Consider the following 26,487-nt stretch of genomic DNA (forward strand, 5'->3'; position numbering starts at 1 on the left):
TTTCAGTTCTAAGTGGGAATGCTTTCAATTTTTCCCCATTCAGTATGATGTTGGCTATGGGTCTGTCATATATGGCTTATATCATTTTAAGGTATGTCCCTTGTATGCCTATTTTCTTAAGTGTTTGTATCAAAAAAGGGTGTTAAATTTTGTCAAAAGCTTTTTCTGCATCTATTGAAAGAATCATGTGGTCTTTGTTTTTGCTTCTGTTTGTGTGGTGAATTGCATTTATAGATTTACGTATGTTGAACCATCCCTGCATCCCTGGGATGAAGCCCACTTGGTCATGATGGTTTATTTTTTTGATAAGCGTCTGGATTCAGTTAGCTAAGATTTTGTTGTAAATTTTTGCATCTATATTCATTAGGGATATTGGTCTGTAGTTTTCTTTTTTTGTTGCATCCTTTCCTGGTTTTGGTATCAGAGTAATATTCACTTCATAAAGGGTGTCCGAGAGGTTTCCGTTCTTCTCGATGTTGTGGAATAGTTTCTGCAATATAGGTACTAGTTCTTCTTTGTAAGTGTGGTAAAATTTGGGTGTGAAGCCATCTGGACCGGGACATTTCTTTTTAGGGAGATTTTTAATTGCTGTTTGAATTTCAGCTCTTGAGATTGGTCTGTTCAGGGAATCTATCTCTTCCTGGTTGAGCCTAGGGAGGCTGTGTATTTCTAGAAATTTGTCCATTTCCTCCACATTTTCCAGTTTGTGTGAATAAAGATTTTTATAGTATTCATAAATTATATCTTATATCTATTTGGAATCAGTTGTGATATCTCCTTTTTTTGTTCCTGATGGAGCTTATTAGAGATTTCTCTTTTCTGCTTTTTGTTAGCTTAGCCAATGGCGTGTCAATTTTGTTTATGTTTTCAAAGAACCAGCTTTTTGTTTTATTAATCTCCTGAATAGCTTCCCTCTTTTCAAGTCCATTTAGTTCTGATTTGATCTTGTTGATTTCACTTCTTCTGCTGCATCTGGGGTTGGTCTGTTCTTCTTTTTCCAGCTCTTTGAGTCCTTTCATTAGATTGTCTATTTGTGATCTTTTTGACTTTTGGTTACAGGCATTTATGGAGATAAACTTTACTCTCAGAACTGCTTTAGCTGTGTCCCAGAGGATTTGATAACTTGTCTCTCCATTGTCATTTTCTTCATAGAATTTTTTTTATTTCCATCTTGATTTCTTCATTTATGAAGTAATCATTTAGTAGGAGGTTGTTTAATTTCCACGTTTTTTGTAGAAATGTGAGTTTCTGTTAGGGTTGATTTCTTCTTTTATTCCACTGTGATCTGAGAAGGTACATGGTATGATTTCTATTTTTTAAAATTTCTTGAGATTTACTGTGTCCTAGGATATGGTCAATCTTAGAGAATGTCCCATGTGCTGATAAGAAGAACGTATATTCAGTGGATTTTGGGTAGAATGTTCTGTAAATGTCAGTCAGACCCAACTGTTCTAGAGTTTTGTTTAAGTCCATTATTTCTTTATTAATCTTCTGTTTGGAGGATGAGTCTTGTGCCGTCAGTGGGGTGTTGAAATCTCCGGTGATTATGGAGTTGCTATTAATCCATTTGCTTATCTCCAGTAAGGGTTGCTTTATGAATCTGGGTGCACCTAAGTTGGGTGCATCTATATTTAAAATTTTTATCTCTTCTTGTTGAAGTGTGCCCTTCACCATTATATAATGACCCTCTTTGTCTTTCACTACTTTTGTTGGTTTAAAAACTAAATCGTCTGAAATTAGAACTGCCACGCCAGCCTTCTTTTCACTTCCACTTGCCTGGAATACTGATCTTCACCTTTTTACTTTTAGTCTAGGTTAGATGTGTTTCCTGAAGACAGCATATACTTGGCCTTTATTTTCTTATCCATTTAGCCAGCCTATGTCTCTTGAGTGGAGAGTTTAGCCATTTGCATTTATTGAGAAAACTGATAGGTAAGGTAGATTACTGTTCATTGTGTGAGGTTGGATGTTGTTGCTTTGATTTCTCTCTCGAGCCATTGTATTATCTGGCCTTTAATCTTTGTGTTTTGGTTGTTTTTATATTCGTGAGTTTTTATTATGGTGTTCCGTGGGTAACACTGTTTTGAGTACTTTTTGTAGGGCTGGTCTTGTCTTTGTGAATTCTCTGAGACTTTGCTTGTCTGAGAATGTCTTTATTTCTCCTTCATATATGAAGCTTAGTTTTGCAGGGAATAACATTCTAGGGTGGGCATTGTTTTGTTTCAGAAGAGTGAGAATGGGGCCCCAGTCTCTCCTTGCTTGTGATGTCTTATTAGAAAGTCTGGTGTTATGTGAATTGACTTTCCCTTGTATGTCTCTTGCTTCTTTCTTCTTACAGCTCTTAGAAGGCCCTCTTTAGTTGATATTTTGGTCAGTCTGATGACTGCATGTCGTGACGTCTTCCTGTTTGCATTGAATCTCCCAGGGTTCCTCTGAACTTCTTGAACTTGTATATCGAGATTTTGAGCAAGACCTGGGAAATTTTCCTCTATTATAGCTTCAAATAGCTTGTCCACCTTTGAGTGTTGTCTTCTTCCCTTCTGGTAACCCTATGATCCTCACATTAGGTTTCTTCACATAATCCCACTTTCTGTAGGCTTTGCTGTTTTCTCTTATTTCTCTGCTCTATCTCTGTGACTGTTGTATTTGTCACAGTTGGAGGGTGTTATCTTCAATCTCTGAGAATCTTTCTTCTGTTTGATCTACCCTGTTCTTGAGACTTTCCACTGTATTTTGTAGTTCCCTGAATTGATTCTTCATTTCCAGGAGTTCGGTTAAACTTTTCTTCATTGTGTCTATTTCTTTAGTGAACTTTTGTTCTAGGTCCTGGAGGCTTTTTGTGGTTTCTTTGTGTTGGTTATTGAATTGTTCTTGCAGGTCATTGAGTTTTCTTATGATCCACATAGGAAATTCCTCTTCTGTCATTTTGGTTGTCTGATTTTGGTTGGTGTCTTTTTCTAGGGGGCTGGTACTCCTCTTTGGGGGTGTGTTTTCCATTTGGTTCTTCATATTTCCTGAGTTCCTTCGCTGATTTCTTCCTATGTCGATGAGTTGTTGTTTCTTTCCTTTAGGTTTTTGCTTGGGTATTCACACACTTTGTTTAGTTTCTAAGGTGGTAGGTGGTGTCTGTGGGTGAGATTTAACCACTCCCAGTATAATGAGTCAGTAGGTGCCGTGAAAAGGGTGTGCAGGATGTCCTCCCTGTCAGTAGATGGTGCTTGCTTGGAGAAACAGGCTACTCTGTTCTTTTTGTGTCCTGTTATCAGTTCTTGTTCCTGTAGAGAGGCACTCTAGGGCCTCAGGTGGTCGGTGGGGCCCTGGGACTTCCAGGTGTGTCCTTTTCTCCCCCTCAGTAAGGGCTGGTCTAGGAGAGAGTCTGGGCGGAGCTGGGTTGGGTAAGCCTGCCCTCAGGCACCACCAATGTCGTTAGCAGGGGTCAACGTTCTGTTCTCTGCTTCCAGGCAAAGCTGTCAGGGAGGGCCTGGAATGGCCCCACTCAAACAGAATATCTGTGTGTGAGGGTGGGGCTGTCTGAGACCTGCAGTCTGGAGCGAGCCTCGCTTCTTTCCACCCTCCCCACTCCACAGCTACTCCTGGGCCTCTGTCAGCAGGCCAGACCACACGCCACCAGGCATCTCCAGACTGTCATGCTGGCGGGGAGGTTCTCTGTGCAGGAACGCCACCTGGGCTAGGCACATGGCCTCCCTTTGGGAGGAGAGTTGCCCTCTAGGACGCTGATCTGCCCCTAAAGGCACACACACCTCAGTAGGCTGTTCACATATATCCCTTCTGTGCCCTGGGCAATGCGAGACCTCAGTGCTCGGGATCTGGTCTGCAGGTCTGACCTCTGGGCCCCAGAGTTCAAACTATATCCCCACCAGGGAGAGGAGTGCCGGTCCCAATTCACCCACAGGGAGCCCATGCTGGGTCTATGTCTCTCAGCCTCAGGGTCTGCCCCGTTCTCCTGGGATTACTGTGCCAGTAGTACCTGGGAGGGCTGGCGGGTAGGGAGTTCACAGTCTGAGTTCCCCTTAGTCAGCTGTAGGGCCCCAAAAGGGAAGGTCCCGTTGCCTGGAGATGCCTCCAGCTGGTGGCTATATTGTCTCTCTCGGCAGCCGTGGGTACGGTCGGCGGAGGGGAGAGTGAGGCAATATGGTGCCTGCCGCGCAGCTTGGGTCTGTGCACACGGAGGTGCCCGAGGGATTTGGGAGCCTGGTGCCGCAACCGCTACTGGCTTACCGCTCACTGGCAGCGGCCGTCGCTGGGCTGGTGTCCGCTGGTCTCTCTACCGGCTGGGGAGTCCACCAGCAGTCCCAGATGCAGGGGAGCGGAAAGGTGACTGATCCACCTACCCTTGCTGCTGGTCTCCGGGCTCCTCCGAGGTCACAGCTTCCAGTTCTCCTCCGAAATCTCCTCCCGTGGAGTCTCCCGTGGTCTCAGGTACCCCTCCTTCCGACCCTCATCCGCTGTATGCTCGTCTTCTTGCTTCTTTCTTCCAATTTCTGCTAGAATCTGTCTTTTCTGCAGAGTCACTCTGTCTGGCGGTGTTTCTCATCCACCATCTTGATCCCAACCCACATCTTTTGTCTTTAATTGAGCTTCTCTGAGTCTGTTCCAGGAATTCATCTTTTAAAATTTGGTTAGGATCACATTTAGACAAAATTGGGGGATTCCCTTCTTTGGCTTATTCCTCTTCCCCATTGTCTTCAGAAACCATGGTTATGCATAGTTTTCTGGTTTTTCTGAAAACAGGTTTGTCCCATAGGCACCGCCTGCCACCACTGTGTGCTCCACATAAATGGCACTTAGCTCCAAGATAAAGACCTGGAGACAGGAAATTTACTCCACAGGGTTCCTCTCTGCCAGTCATATCTGATAACCATATTCCATAGAGCTTGGACATAACGCAAAACTATTTATAACCATGTACTATAGAATATGGACAAAATACAAAAAAGCAATTACACTCTGGTCTGTTTACTATCCAGTGCCTTTGAGTAGTTGCTTTTCGTATTATATTCAAGGTTTATACTTGTTTTATACAGGGAATCCTCCAGTAGGGAATAGTCCATCATCACCAGAAGTCTAAGTGCCTTAAAACTGCTTTTTAAGTTAAAAAAAATTCCAGTCTATTCCCCTTTTTGTGTACCCAAGGTACATATAATATCAATAAAGTCCATTCCTGCCCACATTTTTAAGCCATTGTAAGTAATAGATGAGCACTCAGTGATGGGTATATCCACTTTAAGACCAACTCAAGAGGATTTAAATGTAGATATTTATAAGTAGACACATTTCTGCCATAATATGGGTACTGAATATGATTTTCCCCCTTAACATTATATATAATAGTTGCCCAAGGTTATAATGGTCAGCTAGACAATGGATTCTATTAAGTGATTAAGACATAGCATTAGCTTTCAAATTGTATCTTTCCATTAAATATTTTTCAAAGTAATAACATAATTACAATAATTTCTACTCAATCATGACCTTCTCTCATGAGAAAAGCCAAGCTAGAAATCTAAGGCCAAAAACAACTTCATGAAAATCTTTATAAATATGTTTACTTAAAAAAATGATAAAAATAGTAGTATATCAATGAATGCAATATCAATATTTCACTGACCTCAAAGGTGATGTAATAAGTACTATGCAAGTAGATTTCATTTTACCAATCTTTGCTTATTAGCAATGTTTTCCAGATTTGTCCTTCCCTACAGTTTTGATGATAAGCTCTTAAATGTATTTTACTTTCATGTTGTTAATGCACCAAAAACAATAATTGATTCTCCATCAAACTTCTTAATAACTTTTCGACTCCAAGTTAGTAACTTAAGACTCCTGAGTCTTGCCTTTGGTTTCTACTGTAATCAGAGATGCAGAATAATCTGCATGAGAAGGAAAAATTAGGATAATATCTCGCTAATACCTGGTGTGGCAGAACCTGTAAATTAGTACCTAGCCCATATCTATTCCCCATACCCTCTTCTTTCTTAACAAGAATTATAATCATACTCAGAACAGTAATGTATCAAACTTGGGAAGAGCTATTTGCTTTCCCATGTGACAGTTCAGACCACTGACACCTAAGCACAAGTCTTCTAGGAGATCTTGGAAGGTTCTTATTTTTCTTGATAAGAGAAAGAAATACATATTTATCACTTCCCTCATTTTTATCCCTTCTCCCTCCTAAAAACCTGGACATGATGTCTGGGGCTACAGCAGCCTTCTTGTACTGTAACAGAACAAACATGAGAGAAAGACCAAAGTAACCGCAGAAATCCTGGCCCTGATCTTACTGAAGTCAAATAACACCACAGCTGTCTACCTCTAGACTTCTCATTATATGGGAAAAGCAATCTGATGAAGATACTTCTAAATTGAGTGTTCCGTTTATTTTAGCTGAAGGCAGTACTAACTCACACTCATATTCAGTGCTAGTTCTATCAGAGTAACTTAATTCTAAAGCATATGCTATTAACCCTTTATTCCTCATAAATGCCCCTCGAGTATGTTTTTAAGGCTTATGATTACTTAAACTCCCTTTAATATTTTCTCAGCTTTCATTACAAAAATCATTTCTCTGCCCTTTGCTTTAAGGTATTTTTTCTAGTTCCTCTTTTTCTAACAACTTCTCATAAAAGAGACTTCTAATTTGTTTATACTGGAACCAAAATCTCTTCAACAAAGAAAATTTATTATGCTATAATTCTATTTGGATTTGATGGAGATTTTTGTGCCAGGAGAAATTTTAACTAGCTCATCTCATTTAAATTATGGTATTATTACAAAGGTAACTAATAAGCATTATATGCCTGGCACTAAGTGCTTTACATGATATTTCAATTAATCTTCACATCACCCATTCTGTTTCTTAGGTGAGAAAACTGAGGCTTACTCATGGTCACATGATAATCAGGCTGTCTGATTCTAAAGTTCCTGGGCTTCACATGTGCTGCTTACTGTAAAATTTTTTTCTTGATTCATATATACATTTTACCTATATATTTTCAGGACTTACAGACTTCACTCAATCATACCATATGAATACAAACACATACCACACGGCACAGAAACAGCAGGAGCAGTTAAAGAACTTTGCAGGTGTTATCTCTGACTTTGAGACTGATTTTTAGTAATTACATTGCAACCAGAAAGAACATGTTCTTTCTCTATATGGTAGGCAATTTTCCCAAACCAGGATGCACAAGTGTGTTATAAAGCAAAAATATATTGGAACGGATATTAATCACAAGTTGTAAAACTCCTTGTAAGGCGTCACTGCACCTATTATTTCAAATGATATAGAATGCATGTATATGGGAAGATTTATTTCTCTACCTCATAGTGTTTTTCCTGGTAATAAATCTTAGAGTTTGGATGAGAAAGCTTTTTATTGGCAAGGAAGAGTGAGGAGGGGGAAGGGCAGGTGGGGGAGGGAGAAGAGAGAAAGATAAAGAGAAAGGCAGACAAACACTGGGTGACATTTAAGCATATGAATTACTCCAGTTATGTTGTTGAAAAACTTTCTGGAAATTGAATTATTCTTCTTTATCCATATTTTTTCCATGTACTTCACAGTAATAAAGGGAATAATTCATTTCCTAATACATATGCATGTATTCTGTACCTCTCTGCCTCAACTCTAGAGTTTAGAGAAGGTATGGGTTCACATGAGCGTGTTTATAAGCTGTGTTTTGTATTGTATACAGAAAAAATAAAAAGTAGATTTTACAAAGTTTTACAATTTAACAAATATTGGTGATTAGAATGGATCAACACTCTAAAAACTTCTGAAGATAAAGGCCCAAATTTTCTCTATTTTGGAGTAAAGCTTTGCAAGCATAATATAATTGGCATATTAACAACTTAATATGTATTAAAATAGCCAGCATTATATATATTTCAGATATCTATGAAATAGGTAAGAAAAAAGAAAATGTGGATCACTAGTAAATTTTGAGTCCAATATTAGATTATTTTATTCACTTATTCTTTTGAAAAACAAGTAATCAGTGATTTCCATGTGCCAGCCACTGTTATTGGGACAAAAAGTTGACTAAGATTGATTACCTCCAAAGGCGGGATAACCCAGGGTCTAATGAGATAAACATAAAAATAATTATGATTCTGCATAATGCCTGACTAGCAATATACAATATGGTATATTCAGAAAAATATGTATGTCTATGTAGACTAACATATGAACAATTCAGAAATGTCTATAGCCTGGAACTTCTAGGAAAATGGTAGACCTTGGAAAACAATCTTCAGTTCTCTCTTGTAGAAGGTATTCAGGAATATGCTGGGGATGTTATCAGATCCTTGCTCCAGGGGCAGGCAAGTGTGTATTCAGAAGTATCATCAGTGGGGCACTTTGTGCACCAGAAGGCCATGAAAGCTTATTCCACACTGGGATAAATGCTGCTGAGCTTGCTCTGCAGGGCTCTGTGTGTGTGTGTGTGTGGATGCTGGATCCTAAACTCCACTAAAGGAATACACAGCCCCTCAGTCTGTTGCTGCCTTCACCACCATTACAGTTCTTGGTGAAGGTACAATCACTACTCCCACTTAACATGACAAATACAAAGCACAAGGAGAGAGACAGGGTGACTTACCAAAGTCAAATGAACAGTGAGTGGCAGAATTGGAGTGTGAACCCAGGCAGGCAGCCCCAGACTGCAAGCTCTGAACCAACATGCTAAGAACATTTACAGTAGGCAGAATGGCCCCCAAAGATATCCTGACACCTCAAACAGGCTACAGATCTTAAAATAGGGAGAGTATATGGGATTTCCAAGTGGGGCCCATCTAATCCTAAGAGCCGTTAAAAGCAGAGAACGTTCTCTGACTGGAGAGACAGAGAGAGGGGGCAGAAGGTGAAATTAGAGAGATGTGAGGTAGGAGGGCCATGTGGAGAGCAAAGGAAGGGACCAGGCAACATCTAGGAGCAGAGGCCGGCCTGGCTGACAGACGGCAAAGAAAGGGACCACAGTCCAACACCCAAAGGAACCAGACATGGCCAAGAACCCAAATGAGTCTGGAAGCACGTTCACCCCAAAGGCTCAGGAAAGAGCCACCCTGCTGACACTTTGATTTTGGTCTCATGAAATTCTAAGTAGAGGAGCCAGCCAAGTCTCACTGTACCTGGATTTCTGACTTACACAACTGAGGAAAAAATAAATAAATGGTATCTTAAGCTGCTAAATTTGGAGTAATTATTTACGGCAGCAAGAGAAAATGAATACAAGTTTCTTATCCAGTCTTTTGAGAGGCCTGGTCAGGTAACACAGTCCCCAGACAGCTCTGAGAGCGCTCCAGGGAGAGTCTCACAGAGAGACCAAGGTTTGCTATGTGGAAAGCATGGGACAAAGAGTTTATGAAAAAGGCATTTAAGTGAAAGACATGGTAATCCTGGAGAAATTCTATCTGAAAAGTAAGGAATATGTAATCATTCCCTTTCTAAAATACATATTATGTTCTTCTGTATTTTATTTTTTTAATTTAGTGCTAGTTTGAGGAAATACAACTGACATATATATAATAAAAATACAGAGATCATAAAAAAGATTGACAACTTTTAAAGAGTCATGATCTTAACCTCAAACAGAGGAGAGTGGAAAGTCTCAAAATAGGCATCAACATGAACATATAAATAACTCCTAAAAATAAAAAGGTAAGCTTTGAACAGTTATGCATGAATTAAACTTTTGGGTTTGAATACTACTGTAAATGCACCAGAGGAGCTTACTAATAAAATCACTTACTACACTCCTAATATATGCTATGTACTTGTAGCACTTTTCTAATTTAATTCTCTTGATAATCCTAAAACAGCATTATCATCCCCATGGCATATGAGGAAACTGAAGCTAAGAAAGAATGCCTTGCCTACTATTTTAAGATGGTAAGAATAGATTTTTGACCCATATTTTGTATAGGTGATATATACAAAGTTGCAAATGTAAACAACAGTAAATCTGTCTTATGAAAAGTTTTATTTTTTTAGTTAAGGTGGGGGGGGGGTCTTCCAGTGAGGACCAGAACATCTGCTAAAACAAATTCTAAAAGAACTGTAACACTATTACAAAAAGTTTTAACAAACCTTTTTGTTAGGGGACTTGGGTCAGGGAAAGAGCTTTCATAATCTCAGCTCTCCTAGGCTAATAATGATCATTTGTAAATTACATGCTCCGTGATGGTTATACAGGAAGAGCATAGGCCTGGTTTTTTAACACTCCATTCTGTAAACAAAACCAAATAAAACAAAAGTACCTCAATACTTACCTCAAAGTTAATTACTGAAGGCAAAAAACATGGTGGGTGGGGAGAGCTGTATCTTTTGGCAGCAAAGAATTAGATTGGAGTGGAAACATATACCTTCATTTAGTGGTATTTTCAGTAAACAAGCCCTTTTCTAAACTGCATCTGTACCAAGAAAATGCAATTTGCTTAGATGTTTAAAAATATTTCATTTTCCTAAAAATAGGCATAGATTTACAGAATCAGGCCCCTTTCTGTTCTTATTTCTAAGTCAATAATATAATAGAAAATATTCTACGTTACCTATCCTAAGTACATACACCTAGCCCAATTTTGATGTGTCATAAAAATTCGTTGATAATCTGCTGTGCATACTCTCTAGGGGATATATCTCCTAACCACAAGGAAGTTTATAATTGCAATACAGAACCAAGGACAAACTAAGAGATGGCATATTTATAAACTGAACTCAAGGGCTCAAAACACAAATAATTATACTTCAAGAGATCATGAGGACCCCACGGAGATGACAGTAAAACCGTCGGACAGGCGGCGCCTCTCCCGCCGACTACTAGGCGGAGGCACCCATCTCTCCTCGGTGGCGCCCCTGGTTTCCATGGGCTGCGCTGCTGGGAGATCTTGATTGGATACTTTTTGAATCCCACTGCTGATAGGATGTTAAAGTTTGTTGCTGCCTGGATGTTAAAACTTGTTGCTGATTGGACGCTTTCTGAATCCTACCAAGGGTATAAAAACTGGAGGAGAACAAGGAAGAGGGGTCAGAAGTTGGCTGAGCCTGCTGGCGGAATAAAGGCTGTTCTATGACTCTTCCTGTGCCACTCGGTTCTTTCCCCGGTCAAGAGCTGTAACACTAGCTGTACCACTTGCCGGAACAGAGATAGTGAGACATAGTGGTCAAATTATATTTAATTATGGAACACTCTCAGAGAGAATTTAGGTTTCATTTTTATTAAACAATTGCTGCATGGTTATAATTAAAATACATGGAAGACAGGAGCATGTTCTGAAAAGTTCAGTTTGTTATATTCAATTCTATCCCAGCAAAATTTGCTCACAACTTACTCTGGCCCTAGAAGACTGCTAGCTGCCCTTACGAGGTATATTCCTCACCCAGACCCCCCCAAAGTATATCACAGAGTCTTTGTCTACATTAGCTTAGAATATCATCTAGGAGACCAAGATGCTGACAATGCACATAACATTTTAAATAGAGATTTAAAAAAACACCAAATTATACTATTAATAAGCAAATATGGCTCTAGTAAAATAAAAATATTTTTAAATTTCAATACATTTATTCATTCAACAAACATTTACTGAGTATGTACTATTTTCTTAGTTCAGTATCAAACAGTGTACATATTGAAAAGTAAAAATAACTCAAGCATATTCAAGAAAAAATTCTTGTTCAAGGAGAAAAGTGAAGTAGAGAAGAGAAACAAAAATGAATCACAGTAACTAAGCCCTTTAGTAATCACAAATTAAACATTCAGAGCTTTTGTCTGAGGTTTTGTAACAGCAAACAGGACAGGGAAACAAACCGAGAGCCACACAAGTACAGCAAACTAGGCTTTTTATTACACGCGGGCTCAGAGGGGTCTCACCTCCAAATTCTGAGCAAATGGGGTTAATAATATGCTGGTTTTTATATGCTTTGTTATGAGGAAGTTGGTGGTTACAGAAGAAAAAAATGGTTACAAGGCTTGTATGAGGTAAGGGCTACAAAAGTTGCTTATCCATGCTATTTGGCAGTTCTGCTTTTATAAGATAGAAGTTACAAAGTTTGCATCAGGCCGAGGTTTAGTCAAGTGCTTTTCTTATAGTTACTTAATCATGTTATTATTAGGAGGGGGGTGCAGAATTTTTCCCTTACAGTTTCAAGCACAGATATGTGAATCTGAAGACCCATGGCATGATTCACGCCAATTTTCAATTTTGCTGAGGCCGGAACATGAACCTCTGGAAGAGTGTGGGTAGAACTTTATATCTCCATACTCCCTGGGGTGTGGCTGTTCCTCTTTGTCCTGCCCCTCTCAGAGATGAGGGGAGTAAGTAAAGTACATGGTACTGGGTTTAGAAATCTGGAAATTGTTGACGATCTGAGGACCTACCCATATGAACATTGCGTATCCAACCATATTTTCCTCAGAAGGAAAAGGAGACAAGAATAAGCATCTCCCTAAGAAGGAAAAAGTGAAGGTTATGTGTCTTTTCCTGTATTCCAATGAAAATATAAAATTGAAAGAAATTTTTCATATTTTATACTGTAATAAGAAATGAGAGATATAAATAATAATGTCAATAGCTGTCATTAACTGAACTCTTACTATCTAGGTTGGTGCAAAAGTATATTGCGGTTTTAGCATTGTTGAAATTTGGCCTTTGATATTGGAATTCATTCTTATATGTGGTTCTGTTAGACATCATCTTAATGTGCATTTTCCTGCTTATGACTTATTATTTGCTGTTTATTTTATTTTAGACTATGGAAACAATGTTAGACAAAAAGCAAATGTCAGTGATTTTCTTATTTGAGTTCAAAATAGGTCATAAAGCAGCGGAGACAACTCGCAACATCAACAACGCAGTTGGCCCTGGAACTGCTAACGAATGTACAGTGCAGTGGTGGCTTGAGAAGTTTTGCAAAGGAAACGAGAGCCTTGAAGATGAGGAACGTGATGGCCGGCCAACAGAAGTTGACAATGACCAACTGAGAGCAATCAGCAAAGCTGATCCTCTTACAGCTACATGAGAAGTTGCCAAAGAATTCAAGGTTAAACATTCTACAGTCATTCGGCACTTAAAACAAATTGGAAAGTAAAAAACCTCGGTAAGTGGGTGCTTCATGACCTGACCAAAAATCAAAAAAAATCATCATTTTGAAGTATCATCTTCTCTTATTGTATGCAACAAACCATTTCTTGATCAGATTGCGACATGTCACAAAAAGTGGATTTTATACAATGACCAGCTCAGTGGTTGGACTGAGAAGCAGCTCCAAAGCACTTCTCAAAGCCAAACTTGCACCAAAAAAGGTCATGGCACCAATTTGGTGGTCTGCTGCCAGTCTGATCCATTCCAACTTTCTGAATCCAGATGAAACCATCACATCTGAGAAGTGTGCTCAGCAAATGGATGAGATGCACCGAAAACCGCAACACCTGCAGCCAGCATCAGTCAACAGAAAGGGCCCAATTCTTCTCCACGACAACACGCGACCGCATGTCATGCAACCAAAGCTTCAAAAGTTGAATGAATTGGGCTACGAAGTTTGCCTCATCTGCCATATTCACCTGACCTCTTGCCAACCAACTACCACTTCAAGCATCTCGACAACTTTTTGTAGGGAAAAGGCTTCCACAACCAGTAGGATGCAGAAAATGCTTTCTGAGAGTTCGTCGAATCCCGAAGCACGGATTTTTACACTACAGGAATAAACGAATTTATTTCTCATTGGCAAAAATGTGTTGATTATAATTGTTCCTATTTTGATCAATAAAGATGTGTTTGAGCCCAGTTATAATGATTTCAAATTCATGGTCTGAAACCACAATTACTTTTGCACCAGCCTAATACCTATGTATCTATATTACTAATTATACTAGGCACTGTTCTGGATGTTCTAAATGTATTAACTCAATTAGCCATTGTAACAACCCATTGAGGAAGAGGTGGTTATATTACAACTATATTATTACAAGCTTTTAACAAATATGCTATATTAAGAACTATCAATTAGCTTTTCCATTTAACCATTTATAATAAGTTGATGTGGTAAGAAAATAAAGGTTCAATGTGGTTAAATAATTTGCCCAAAGTTTATAGCCAATAAGTGGCAGAAAAGTAGGAGTCAAACATAGGTCTATGAAAATCCTTAACTGCTCTACACTATAGATTTCCAAAACACAGGAAATGCTAATTTACCATATTTCATTAGTTTCCTCTCCATAATCTCACCATTAACCTTCTATCTCAGTATCTTTCCAAATCAGGAACTGAAAATTGGATGGAGCTGAAGTTCATATTAAAAGAAAATGCAACAAAGCTACAGAGCCATATTCCTCAAATTTATGAATTCCCTGGCCTGGGGATCTTGTCAAAATATAGACTGTGGTTCCTTAGGTGTGGAGTGGGATCTGCATTTCTATAACAAGCTCTCAGGAAGTACTGAGGCTTTTGGTCCACAAATCTCACTTTGAGGAGGAAAGTTCAGAGTATGTACCCCACCCTCCACCCAACACACACATTATTTTAGTTCATTCTGAATGAAGAAAAAAATTATATGTCTCTGGACAGTTGAGAAGTAGTGATTTCCTTATGTTTCCATAATGTACTGTGATATTAAACAAATTTTGAAGCAAAAGAGCATTTACTTATAAGAAAAATATGGAAAATTAAATAATGAATTATAAAATAAAGCATTTCCAATAGTTAAAGATTATGTCAAATTACAGACATCAAGTAAGAGTTTTCCTCATCCATTTTTCTGTGGAAAAGGTTTTAAAATCCTTTAGATGGACCAGAAACTATAAAACTATAAGAGAACATAGGGGAAAAGCTCCTAGACATCGACTATGGCAATGATTTTTTGGATATCACACCAAAAGCTCAGGCCACAAATGCAAAAATAAATAAATAGGATGATCAAACTAAAAAAACTTCTGCTCAGCAAAGGAAACAATCAGCAAAATGAAATGTCAGCCTACAGACTGGGAAAAAATATTTGCCAACCATATATCTGAAAAGGAGTTAATATCCAAAATTTATAAAGAACTCATACATCTCAACAGTGAAAAACAAATAACCCAATTTAAAAAATGGGCAAAACACCTAAATAGACATTTCTCCAAAGAAGATGTAAAAATATCCAACAGGTGTATGAAAAGGTGCTCAGGATCATTAATCAGAGAAATGCAAATCAAAACCACTTTACACCCATTAGCATAGCTATTATTAAAAAGTACACTATTGGTGGGAAGAGAGGTAACAAGAGGAAATGGGGAGACATACGGCAGAGGATCCAAAGTAACAAATATGCAGGATGAACATGTCTAGAGAGCTAAGGTGCAACATGAGGTCTGGGTCTATAGGTAATAAAACTGTTTTGTATCTGGAATTCATGCTAAATGAGTAAATCTTAGCAGCTCTTGCCACAAAAACAAAAACATGGGTAATTATGTGAGATTACTGATATGTGAATTTGCCACTATAGAAACCCATTAACTACCTTTATATATCCCATAATAACATGTTGTATACCTTAAATATCCACGATAAAATTTATTTTAAAATAAAGCTACCTCTTTAGCCTCATTACTCCCAGTGTCATTCATGCCCCCTCCTCTCCAGTCACACTTTACTCCCTGACATTCCCTGAATGCAGCATCTCGTAAGTCCTTGCTCACGCAGTCCTCCAACTTAGCCTGGAAAATCTCCACTTAATCTTTCAAGAACCACATAAATATCATCTTAACTGAAAAGCCTTCCCTGATACTAATGGGCAGAATTAATTTCTCTTCCTTCTTCTCTTGTACCAAGATATCTTAATATATTCTCACTATAACACTCATTGCCTGGTTCTGGAGGGTCCATTTCCAGCAAGTTCCACTGGTGTGGTGTCAATTTCTCTGCCAGTCAGTGAGTAGCTATGGCCATGCCTTCTCAGACAAGTTCAAGATCTCAGACCTGGCTACAAGGCCCTACATTTCAGGTTATTTATGCCCCTGTGTAATCACTCCACTTGAGGGTGGGCTAGACTTACTGTCTCACTTCTAATGAACAGAATATGGCAGGAGTGATGGTAGATCACTTCTGAGATTGCATTGTGCAATAACTGCTGCTCCTGGCACACTTTTTCTCTTTGATCACTCACTCTAGAGAAGCCAGCCACCATGTCAAGATGCAGCCCTATGGAGAGGCCCGTGTGGTGAGAAACTGAAGCCTCCAGCCAACAGCTAATGAGGCAATAACCTCCATGTGAATGGGCTTGCAAACAGACTTTTCACTCCAGTTGAGCCTTAAAATGATGTCAGCCCTGGCTGAGAGCTTGACAACAGTTTTGGGAGAGACAGTGAGCCAGAACCACAACGGGATTCCTGACCCTCAGACACTGTGTGAGATAAGAAGCACTTATAAAGTTGCTAAATTGGGGGTAATTTATCACACAGCCACAGAAAACTAGTAAGTGCCCTCTCAGTCCTAGAGGTTTGGCTTCTTACTCCGCTGTTCCTGTAATCTTCACAGTTCTCTTTACTTCTCATGATGTATGCTGTTAGTGAGTAAAGATTACATAATCTAGCAACCCAGTAACAGTTTATTACTAAGAATTCTTTAAATCATTTACCTGATCTCATTTTAGGTTAGCTGCATATATGTGTGAGACATATGTGTAATCTCATCATATCAGTCTCCTTACGGTTAATATTAATAACACCTCTTTATGTTAAACTTCCCCTATCAAATTGTGTGGTTTCCATCTGACTGACAGATAAAGCTGATGCTACTGGTGAGAGATCACTCTTTGAGAACCTCTGGCTGAGAGTAATCATGACTTGACTCCTAGACCTGGGACCAATCCCCCTGAAGTCCACGGCCACAACAAAATCAAGCAAAAGGGCGGAAATGGCTGTCAGAAAAGTAAGAGTGTCTGTTTTCCATAATTCAAAAAATTGCTACCATGTTTCCCTGAAAATAAGCCCTACCCATAAAAGAAGCCCTAGCAGGATTTCTAAGCATTTGCACAATATAAGCCCTACCACAAAATAAGACCTAGTGATGGGTATGGCCACACAGCACATCTGCACAACCCATGCATTTGGTTGCGGAGCGGGAAAGAAGACAAGCAGCCCTTCTCATCCGCCCGATGAGAGCCTATTGCTCGACATGAGAGATTGGGGCCAGTGGTTCTAAAGGAAATAGAGTCACAAGAAATTCAGAATAGAATTTGGGGTTTGGAGAGTTATGATGATGTTCCAGAAGACAACTTGACTATATTTGAATAAATGTAGATTGTTGTGCCACACTTAAAAATAATAACACATCCCCTGAAAATAAGCCCTAGGGTGTCTTCTTGAGGAAAAATAAATATAAGACCCTGCCTTATTTTCGGGGAAACACTGCTTTTCATACATTTGGACAATATTGTAAAAAATGTTACGAGTGCCTATTTATGATTCAGAGAAACAGGTCTGAGTGGTTTTAGAACTGGAGGTGAATTTTGCGGATTGATTACACCAAATATAACACACAGCTAATCTAAAATAAGATCAGGTAAGTAACTTGAATTCTCAGTAATAAACTGTTATAGTGTTGGTATATTTATGTAATCTTTACCTACCACAGCATACGTCATCAGAAGAAAACCATTCAACACTTAACTTAGAAATTAACAAGTTACCCTCTGCATTAGTTTCTTAGAGGTGTCACAAACTGGGTGGCTTAAAACCACAGAAATTTATTGTCTCACAGTTCTGGAGGCTCCAATTCCAAAATCAAAGTGTCAGCAGGGCCAAGTTCTCCTGAGACCTATAGGGGAGAATCCCTCCCTGCCTCTCCTAGCTTTTGGTGCTGAAAGGCACCTGAGTCCCTGACTCCATCATCACATGGCTATATCTTCTTTCTCCAGGTGCGTCTCTGTTGCTCTTCTTTTCTTATAAAGGACACCAGTCATACTGAATTAAGGGCCAGTATGGCCTTACCTTAACTAATTACATCTGCCACAACTTTATTTCCAAATAAGGTCATATTCAGAGGTTCCAATGGGTTAGGACTTCAACATATCTTTTTTGGGGGGAGGAAAGGGGAGACACAATTCAACTCATAACACCTTCATCTTCATGCAATTTCACATCTATCAAAATAAATGCATAGTTTCATATCTTTATCTTAATTGCATTCTCAACATATTTTAAAAAATAAAACATTTTTTAACAATTATAATTTTAATTACATAGAGATATCACAAGTTCTATTAGTTATTTGTGGTTTAATTTTCTTTTAAATATAAGTCAGTTTGGCATCTAGTTGAAGTCAAAACCACACATCCAGATATAAAGGGTAAAAAGAAAACCATGCAATTTCAGAAGTTTGAGTTGAACCAGTTTATCTCCTTCTGTGAAGGTGAAAATGAAACTCACCTGCTCCCCACATAGCTTTTTTGTTCTCATGAAGAATGTTACCAAGATCAAACACCTGTCAAGAATTCATCTTTCACTAAACATTGCAGTAACCTACTTACTCCAAAGAGAATTGAGATGGCAACCTGTAATAAGTATTAATGATGGATTTTTTTTAATGCTTGTCAGGGATTTTTGTTATAAAAAAAAAAAATGAACACCAAGTCACAAATATAACAGGTATATTTACGTAAAAATAGAAGAAATCTAGAAAAAAACCAACATTGATACATGAATTCTAAACCATATGACTGAAATTGTTCACAGTAAGAAAGAGGCTACCATTTATTGAGGCCCTACTTAAGCTACCAAATCAAACAGTTTGCTAGGCAATTTATATACTTCACCTAACTCAATCACTAACATCCCTGTGAGCTAAGGATTGTTATCTACAGTTGCTGATCACATACAAGAAAAGTGATGTTTACATAAGTCATTTGCCTTCACACCAATGGCTCTTTCAAAATTACCTTCTTAGTTTTGGCCAACTTGTCCTTTCACAAATATGAAATACATGGGGAGCAGGGAAAGGAGGTGAAGTAGATCTTGGAACATTAGTGGAAAAACACAGCCTGGTAAATATATGGTTTTACCAAGCTTGAAAACAGTTGTGCTGACGCTCACATCTTTTATTTCCACTTTCCTCCCCCCAAGTTAAGGTTTGTTCAGATACCCCTGAAGGGTAGTAGAATCCACCCCAAAATATGCCACTTTGGCATCAGGATTATTTTAAGCTAAAAGCACTCGAAAAACATCACAAGGGTGTTCTAAACGTATTTTCTTCCTAAAAGGTAATAAAACAGAAACTTTTCTAAAGAAGACAGAAGAATGGCCAACAAACATATGAAAAATGACCAACATCTCTAATCATCAGGGAAATGCAAATCAAAACCACAATGAGATATCACTTAACTCCAGTGAGAATGGCCTTTATCAAAAAGTCTCCAAACAATAAATGCTGACGTGGATGCTGAGAGAGAGGAAGACTCCTACACTGCTGGTGGGACTGCAAACTAGTTCAACCTCTGTGGAAAGCAATATGGAGATACCTTAAAGCGATACAAGTGAATCTACCATTTGATCCAGCAATCCCATTACTGGGCATCTACCCAAAAGATCCAATGACACTCTACGAAAAAGACACCTGCACTCGAATGTTTATAGCAGCACAATTCATAATCGCAAGGCTGTGGAAACAGCCCAAGTGCCCATCAATCCAAGAATGGATTAATAAAATGTGCTATATGTATACCATGGAGTACTATTCAGCTCTAAAACAACGGTGATATAGCACATCTTATATTTTCCTGGTTAGAGCTGGAACCCATACTACTAAGTGAAGTATCCCAAGAATGGAAAAACAAGCACCACATATACTCACCAGCAAACTGGTATTAACTGAGCAGCACCTAAGTGGACACATAAGTACTACAGTAATAGGTTATTGGGCAGGGGGGAGGGGGCGGGTATATACATACATAATGAGTGAGATGTGCACCATCTGGGGGATGGTCACGCTGGAGACTCAGATTTGTGGGGGGAGGGGGGAAAAGGGCATTTATTGAAACCTTAAAATCTGTACCCCCATAATATGCCTAAATAATAAAAAAAACCACCAACAACAAAAAACTTCCATGTAAAAGATGACCTCCCTATACCAGAAGGAAAGAAACACTTATCATTGGAGACAGGTCGTCAAAGTCAAGGGATTTCTGCACAAACTGACCTTGTTAAAATAATTCTAATCTTCTCTTAGCCTCCTCAAATATTTTAGTTACTTTTCCACAATTGCCACCCTTGGTTCGGTCTAATATAAAAGCATGTAGTTTCCTCACTTCTTTGTGTCATTTCTTTATGAAGTCTCCCATGTCACAAAACGTATGAAATAAATGTGCGTGCTTTTCTCCTGTTACTTTGTTTTATAGCAATGAAATTCTCCAGCGCAGCTCAGGACCCTAAGGGTAAAGTTTCGCCTCCCTTACACGCGTTTCCAATTCCTAGGCAGACAAGCAATAACCGCTCCGACCCTACTGTTATCGGACAAGGCTTTTCTGCAGTTGTTCCTATCCGGTACAGTGCACCGGCGGGGGCCCGGGATAGCCTGAGGAAAATGTGTGGAGAAACGACGTGGGCGCGAGCTCCGCAGCTGGAGGGGGGGGCACAGCCCCCGCGGGCACATAAACCTGCACAGCTAACCGCCCGCGCTAGGTGGTCACTTGCAAGCGCCAGGAAGTAAAGCGCTCCATCAGAGTATGTCACGGACAGGAGGGCCTGGAGGCACCTGTCCGCGAGAATGCAGCTCCCACGACGGAAGCCCAAGGCCCTGCAAGCCCACCTGCCGGGAAGGACCGCCCGGAGCCGGCGACAGGCTGCCGGACCGCGGGTCCCCCACGCCGCGGCCAGAACGAGGCTGCGCGCGCCGGTGACGTCAGGCCGCGGGCGGGTGGACGCTACCATTGCCGGCGCCCCCCGCCCGGCCCGGCCGCCGCCTCACCTTTCCGTCGCTGTGAAAGGGGAGGCCGAGCTCATCCGTGGTGGGCGGGTGGCAAGCAGAGCCCATCTCCTCTGTCGCTCCAGCGGAGAGCACCGCGGAGGCGGCGGCCTCGTAGTCCGGGAAGGGGTTGGCGAACGCACGCTCCTCCATCTCTGCCTCCCCTCCCAGGTGCAGCTTCAGTCTCTTCGACATGGTCTCGCCCATCTCCGCCGCACGGGTCTCCAGCGGGGCCGCAGGACGGCGCGCGCGCGGGGACAAACCTCCTGCCTCGGCGCTGCGGCTCCAGCAACGCGCCGGAAGCCCGGGCTTTCGCCGGCCGCCACTGCGGGCCGCCCCTACGAAGGCCCAGGCCACGGGCGGGGAGGGCGAGCGGGGCCTCGGCGCGGGCGGCAGCGTCTCCGCAGGGCCTGCCTAGCGGCGGGTGGCTAGTACATCGGGCTACAGCTGGGCGCTGCACGTGGTGCCCGGGCAGGCTCTGGGGCGCCGCCCGCGCCTTCCCCGCGCTCGGCCGCGGGGCAGGGACCACGGCGGCGCGCAGGACGGGCCGGGGCCCGGGTGTCGCCGCTTCCGCTCCCCGCTGCGGACCAGCACGCGGAGACTTCGCGGGCAGCGGCGGGGCGCGTTCCGCCTTCTCGGTCACTCGGCCTGTGCGGGCCGCGGCGGCGAGCGCGTCCCGGGGCTCAGCTCCATCCTCGTCCTCGTCTCCGCCCGGCGCGCCGGCCAAAGGAAAAGCAGCAGCTCTTTGTTTGGTATTAAGAGAAAACACCGCAAGGATAGTCTCCGGGGGACGAGGGGGAGGGAGACAGTCCCTCCTATTCATCCCTGTCGGGAGGGGGTGTCTTTGGAGGAGGAGCCACGGCCTTTTTTTGTTGTGGTGGGTTTTGTTTTTTGGTTTTTTTGGTAATGTTTTATTTTCAGTCCGTTTGTTTTGAATAAATGCACATAATCTTTGGTAACAGATACTATGAAAGCACAGTAATAATCCAGATATTTTATTGACCAGAGAGATTCCTCAAACATTAATGTAATTGTCCAGGAGCATAATGTGTACCATAAAGGCCACAAGCAAATAGATCTTTGCATTTATATAATCGTGGTATTTATTCACAGTCTTTATTGGTTCTCTTTATTCTTGTTATTTATGTAGAACCAAATAGATGTAATGATTTCTCCTCCTTGAGGAAAATGTCTTATTTCTATTTTCTTCCATCTAATAAACATTGAGCACCAGATGGTACTAGGTGATGAAGAAGTAAGGTTAAAAAGATAGTTTCTGCCTTTGTGGGGATTCCAAGGTAGTGGGTGAGAAAGATAAGGATTAGGGTATAGCTGATGGGGGACACTTCCTGGAACCAAGAGAGGTACACATTAATACAATGTAAAAGGTTGCAGTAAAGTTCAATCACCCCTGGCCTCTGTGGCCTCAGAGTGGGGTGATGTGCAGAAAGTCTGGCTCCCTACTGCCACCCTATTCTAGTGTCTTCCTGGACGTGTGAAACACGCCTACCAAGAGCATGACTGTGGGAAATTATAGTGTAGGAGAAAATAATTTTAAAGGGGACACTCAGCATAAACACCCTCAATGTTCAAGGAAACAGCTGATAGAACAGGTTACTATACTGTGGCATCCGTTGGAGATGCCACTTTCCTGCTACTTTCCCTTGACCAGGAGTCCATCTTTCTCCCACCCTCCATGAAGGACATGTCCTCAGTGCTCTCAAATTTCCAGACCTATACTGTGAAGGAAATCCAGTCTACAAACTACTGATGCCAGCGTGCCTTAGGAGCCATCCCCCTGCCACTTTAGGGACTTGACAAAATAACCCACGGTAGATGTTCCCCAAAGCCTGCAAAGTTATTGAGACTGCAGCAGCATAGACAGGTACAGCAGAAATGTCCATGCTGGCTTTGCTCAGCTACACCTGGTGAACTCAGATCTCTCTTTGGCATAAGGTGAAGGTAGTCTCATTCTTTGTGCAATCTGTGAGTGGATAACTGGACAGCTGTTGGCAAGTGTACAAGTTTGTCCTAAGTAAAACCAAAACTTTCAAAAGCTACGACATCTAAACCCATTTTAAGGAATTGCCATATTTTCCTAAATGCTGTCCAATCTGCAGTTTCCTTGCCCTCAGTGGAGATTTCACTTACACCAGGGGTCCTCACAGTTTTTAAACAGGGTGCCAGTTCACTGTCCCTCAGACCGTTGGAGTGTGCGCACTATGGGCCTGGGACGCTAAGCAGAACAGGCAGCGGTGGCAAAAATGCTCTGAGGGCGGGATATATGTGCTAGGTGGCCCGCATGTGGCCCTCAGGCCGTAGTTTGAGGATGCCTGACTTACACTATTTGACAGAGAAGTGCCAGTTTTCCTTTCTTCCTCCACTTGTATCCTGGAGGCTTTAATGCAGACAGCATGGGGATCCATTCTACAGCCCTTTTAAGCCCAGGGCCATCTTCCTCTGGTGGTCACTCTTGAGGAGTGCAAAGACTTGATCCATGCCTTGGAATTACAACTTTTATTTACCTTAGGACAAACTAAGTTCTTAGCCTGGGCACCCTTCCTTACTCTTCTATGTAAGGGAGGGGGCAAGACAAAGTGCAATATGTCCCCATTCAAAGCAACCCCCTAGGAGTGGTGAAGACACTTAGCAGCTGCCTCTCCTTTTGCTCAAAGGAAAACAAAGTTAAAGGACACGAACTGGGGCGAAGGGAGCATCCGTGTTCTACCCAGGTTGGCAGGCTCTGTGAGGGCCCAGGGAGTGAGACTTGGTCCTGAGGGACACGGGTTTTCCTGGGAGTGAGTGGGGGGGTGCACACTGGCAAGGGAGGTAGGGGTACATGTGAAGGCCTGAGTTGTTTTGTTTTTTATTTATTAACCAAAGCATTTTGGACTTTAGCTGAGTTTGGGTTCTGTTAGCATTCCTGGGAAGAAATGATGTTGCAATTGGAGAGCCTCTTTTTTTGCTCAAGTTCCTGTGGTGACTCTCAGCGTCTATCCTCTGTGAGCACAGGGCCACAGCTCTCATGGGACTTCTGAGTGGGGCTGCTTAAGTGGCTCTTACCAGAGCAGAGTGTGGTTATCCATGAAAATCTGAGTCAAAATAAGCAATTTTGTACTCTTCCATTCTCTCTACATGGGATCAAAATCTATCATGGCTGCCCCAAGTATCTACCTTGATTTCTAGATCTCTGTAGGAATGAGTGGAAGGATTTAACTTATTCTAAACTAATAGATAGGAAGGCAAGAATGAACTCAGAAGTTAGATCACAGGAAAGGTTACAAAGGAGAAAGAGGTCCTCTCTGCAGATATATCACATGCGGCCAGGCCTAGTTCCAGGTGCCACACTCACATGGGCAGAGTGCAGCATGTTAGGTCAGCACCTAAGGGGGATGAGCAGCTGAGCTCAGAACAGTCTCTGACATGCATTCACCAGACCTTATGTGGGAGACCTCAAACGGCTGTCTGCACACTGGCTTGTCTGGGCATGTCTGTGCAGCCGCACTTCCTCCCGTCCTTCCTGGGGAAAGGCAGCACTGGAGCAGAACACTCCCAGGAAAGGTTCATCCTGAGTGCCTTTAGGCAATAAGAGACAGAAAGATAGAAAATCTGAGGCCCAGAGAGCTCTGACTGCTGGAGTTCAGCCACCTCTGAGAAGGTCTGGAGACTTGCAGACAACCCCAACGTGAGCCTACTTGCAAGTAGTTTGTCTTCTCCTTGCTCTATGAGAGTCAGGTACATCCCTCTGGCCCAAGAACAAAGCCTCAGTTGCTTGCAGGGGTAGCATGATTCAGGGAACAATGTGGGGCTGGGTTAGCACAATGTGGGATCTGTATTGTATATTTCAAAACTCCATGTTTTCCTACTGCCTCAGTATCACCACAAATAGGCTGTGAGCCTCTTCCCAGGTGACCAGTTGCACTCACCCCTGGGACTGTGACCTAGTGACAAACTAGCCAGACTCCTGAATCTTCTCCTAGGCCCATCTGTGTGCTTTCTTGTAAAACATAGTTTTAGCAAAGAGCCCTGATAAGTTAATTTAACAAGAACACGCCCCCCAATACCTGATCACTCCTGATATTTGATTGAGCTTCCCATGCTCCACAAATCCCCAGGTGGTATCTGGTCACCCTGGCCTGTCTTCAGCAAGAATCCTGTTAGTCAGTTTAGCCAGAATCCCCCTTACCCTGATGGTACCTCTCAATAATTTTCCATCTACTCACCCCCACTTTGTTTCTTGGCTATAAATTCCCACTTGCTGTATTTGGAGTTAAGCCTAATCTCTCTCCCTCACTGTAAAATCCCATTGCTGTGATCCCTAAACCTGTCATGATGGTCCTGAATGATGGTCTGAATAGAGTCTGCTTTTCTGTGCTGTGTATGGTTTGAATATTTGTCCCCTCCACAACTCATATTGAAACATAACCTCCAATGTGGCAATATTGAGAGGTGGGGCTTTTAGGAAGCGATTAGGTCATGAGGACTCTGTCCCCATTAATGGCTTAATAACATCCGTGGATTGATGGGCTAATGGATGGATGTGTTATCATGGCAGTGGGACTGGTGGCTATGTAAAAAGTCTTCCTGAGATCTAAGCTAGCACGCTCAGCCCCCAGCCATATGACACCCTATACCAACTTGGGACTCTGCAGACAGCCCCCATCAGCAAAAAGGCCCTCACTAGTTGCGGCCCCTCAACCTTGGACTGTTAGAGGCAAGGACCCTCAAAGACCCTCAACTCCCCTATGACTCATCCTACGCACGGACTTCGCCCTAGAAAATTCCAGCTATAGCTCCGAGAAGAATGCATTCCATGACGTGCTGACCACGGGATGCTCCAGGGAGTGCTGACTGCAATTGTTCCCGACCACCTGCCAGGTTGGAGATGAGTAACCAGTCAAAAACAGGATACCGATAAGACGCTGATTGGGGCTGATTAACCCCGACACAAGCCTCATCGTCGCCCCACTCTATTTTTTTGTTTCTACTTCCTTGTTTCTGTATGCTTATAAAACCTACTAAGAATCTAAGTAAAGCAGATCTTGACAACCATTTGCTTGGTCTCGTTTCTTTCTCTCGCCCATCTCTTTCAGGCACGGTCCCCCTCGCCCCCGCGAGTAACAGAAGGTCCCGCGGGCCGGGACATTGGACTTTTCAGCCTCCATAACTATAAGAAATAAATTCCTTTTCTTTATAAATTACCCAATTTGGGGTATTCTGTATAAGCAACAAAAAATGGATTAAGACACTCTACTTTAACAGGTGCCCCTGAATTTTTCTTTAGCACTAGTGACATTGAAACACACCAGTAAAGTGCCCTCAGCCTTTTTCTTGTGTCTTGCACCCTGACCCCCCACCCCAATATAGGTGCTGCCTGCAGGTACCTGCACTCTGCTCCCCACCTTCTTGGTTGAGCCCTTGAGACCCCGTGTGTGGCCCCTTGTGACATGCAATGACTGTTTCTCCAGGACCTGTGAGTGCAATATACTTTTTCTGTGCCTCTTCTGTGGCCCTTCTTGTGGCCCTTCTTGTGGT

General features: G+C 41.8%; 1 protein-coding gene and 1 non-coding gene across 4 annotated transcripts in view; both read right to left on the reverse strand.

The window, feature by feature from the left end:
* LANCL2 (LanC like glutathione S-transferase 2) overlaps positions 1-21,696 on the reverse strand; it is a 71,985-nt gene extending 50,289 nt beyond the window's left edge. For 2 of the 3 annotated variants that reach the window (XM_076006238.1, XM_012786294.3), the window contains exon 1: positions 20,956-21,696. In XM_076006238.1, coding sequence (XP_075862353.1) covers positions 20,956-21,159 — 204 coding nt within the window. In that variant the 5' untranslated portion in view covers positions 21,160-21,696. Of the gene's footprint in view, positions 1-20,796; positions 20,856-20,955 lie in introns of those variants that run through there. The other variant, XM_076006239.1, reaches the window with a different exon arrangement.
* On the reverse strand, positions 10,025-10,087 carry LOC142873188 (U7 small nuclear RNA). The gene has a single exon (XR_012921231.1). It is a non-coding gene; the product is annotated as a U7 small nuclear RNA (small nuclear RNA).
* Positions 21,697-26,487: the final 4,791 nt, after the last annotated feature.

The sequence above is a fragment of the Microcebus murinus genome, chromosome 9 (assembly GCF_040939455.1).
Source record: "Microcebus murinus isolate Inina chromosome 9, M.murinus_Inina_mat1.0, whole genome shotgun sequence".
Lineage (NCBI taxonomy): Eukaryota > Metazoa > Chordata > Mammalia > Primates > Cheirogaleidae > Microcebus > Microcebus murinus.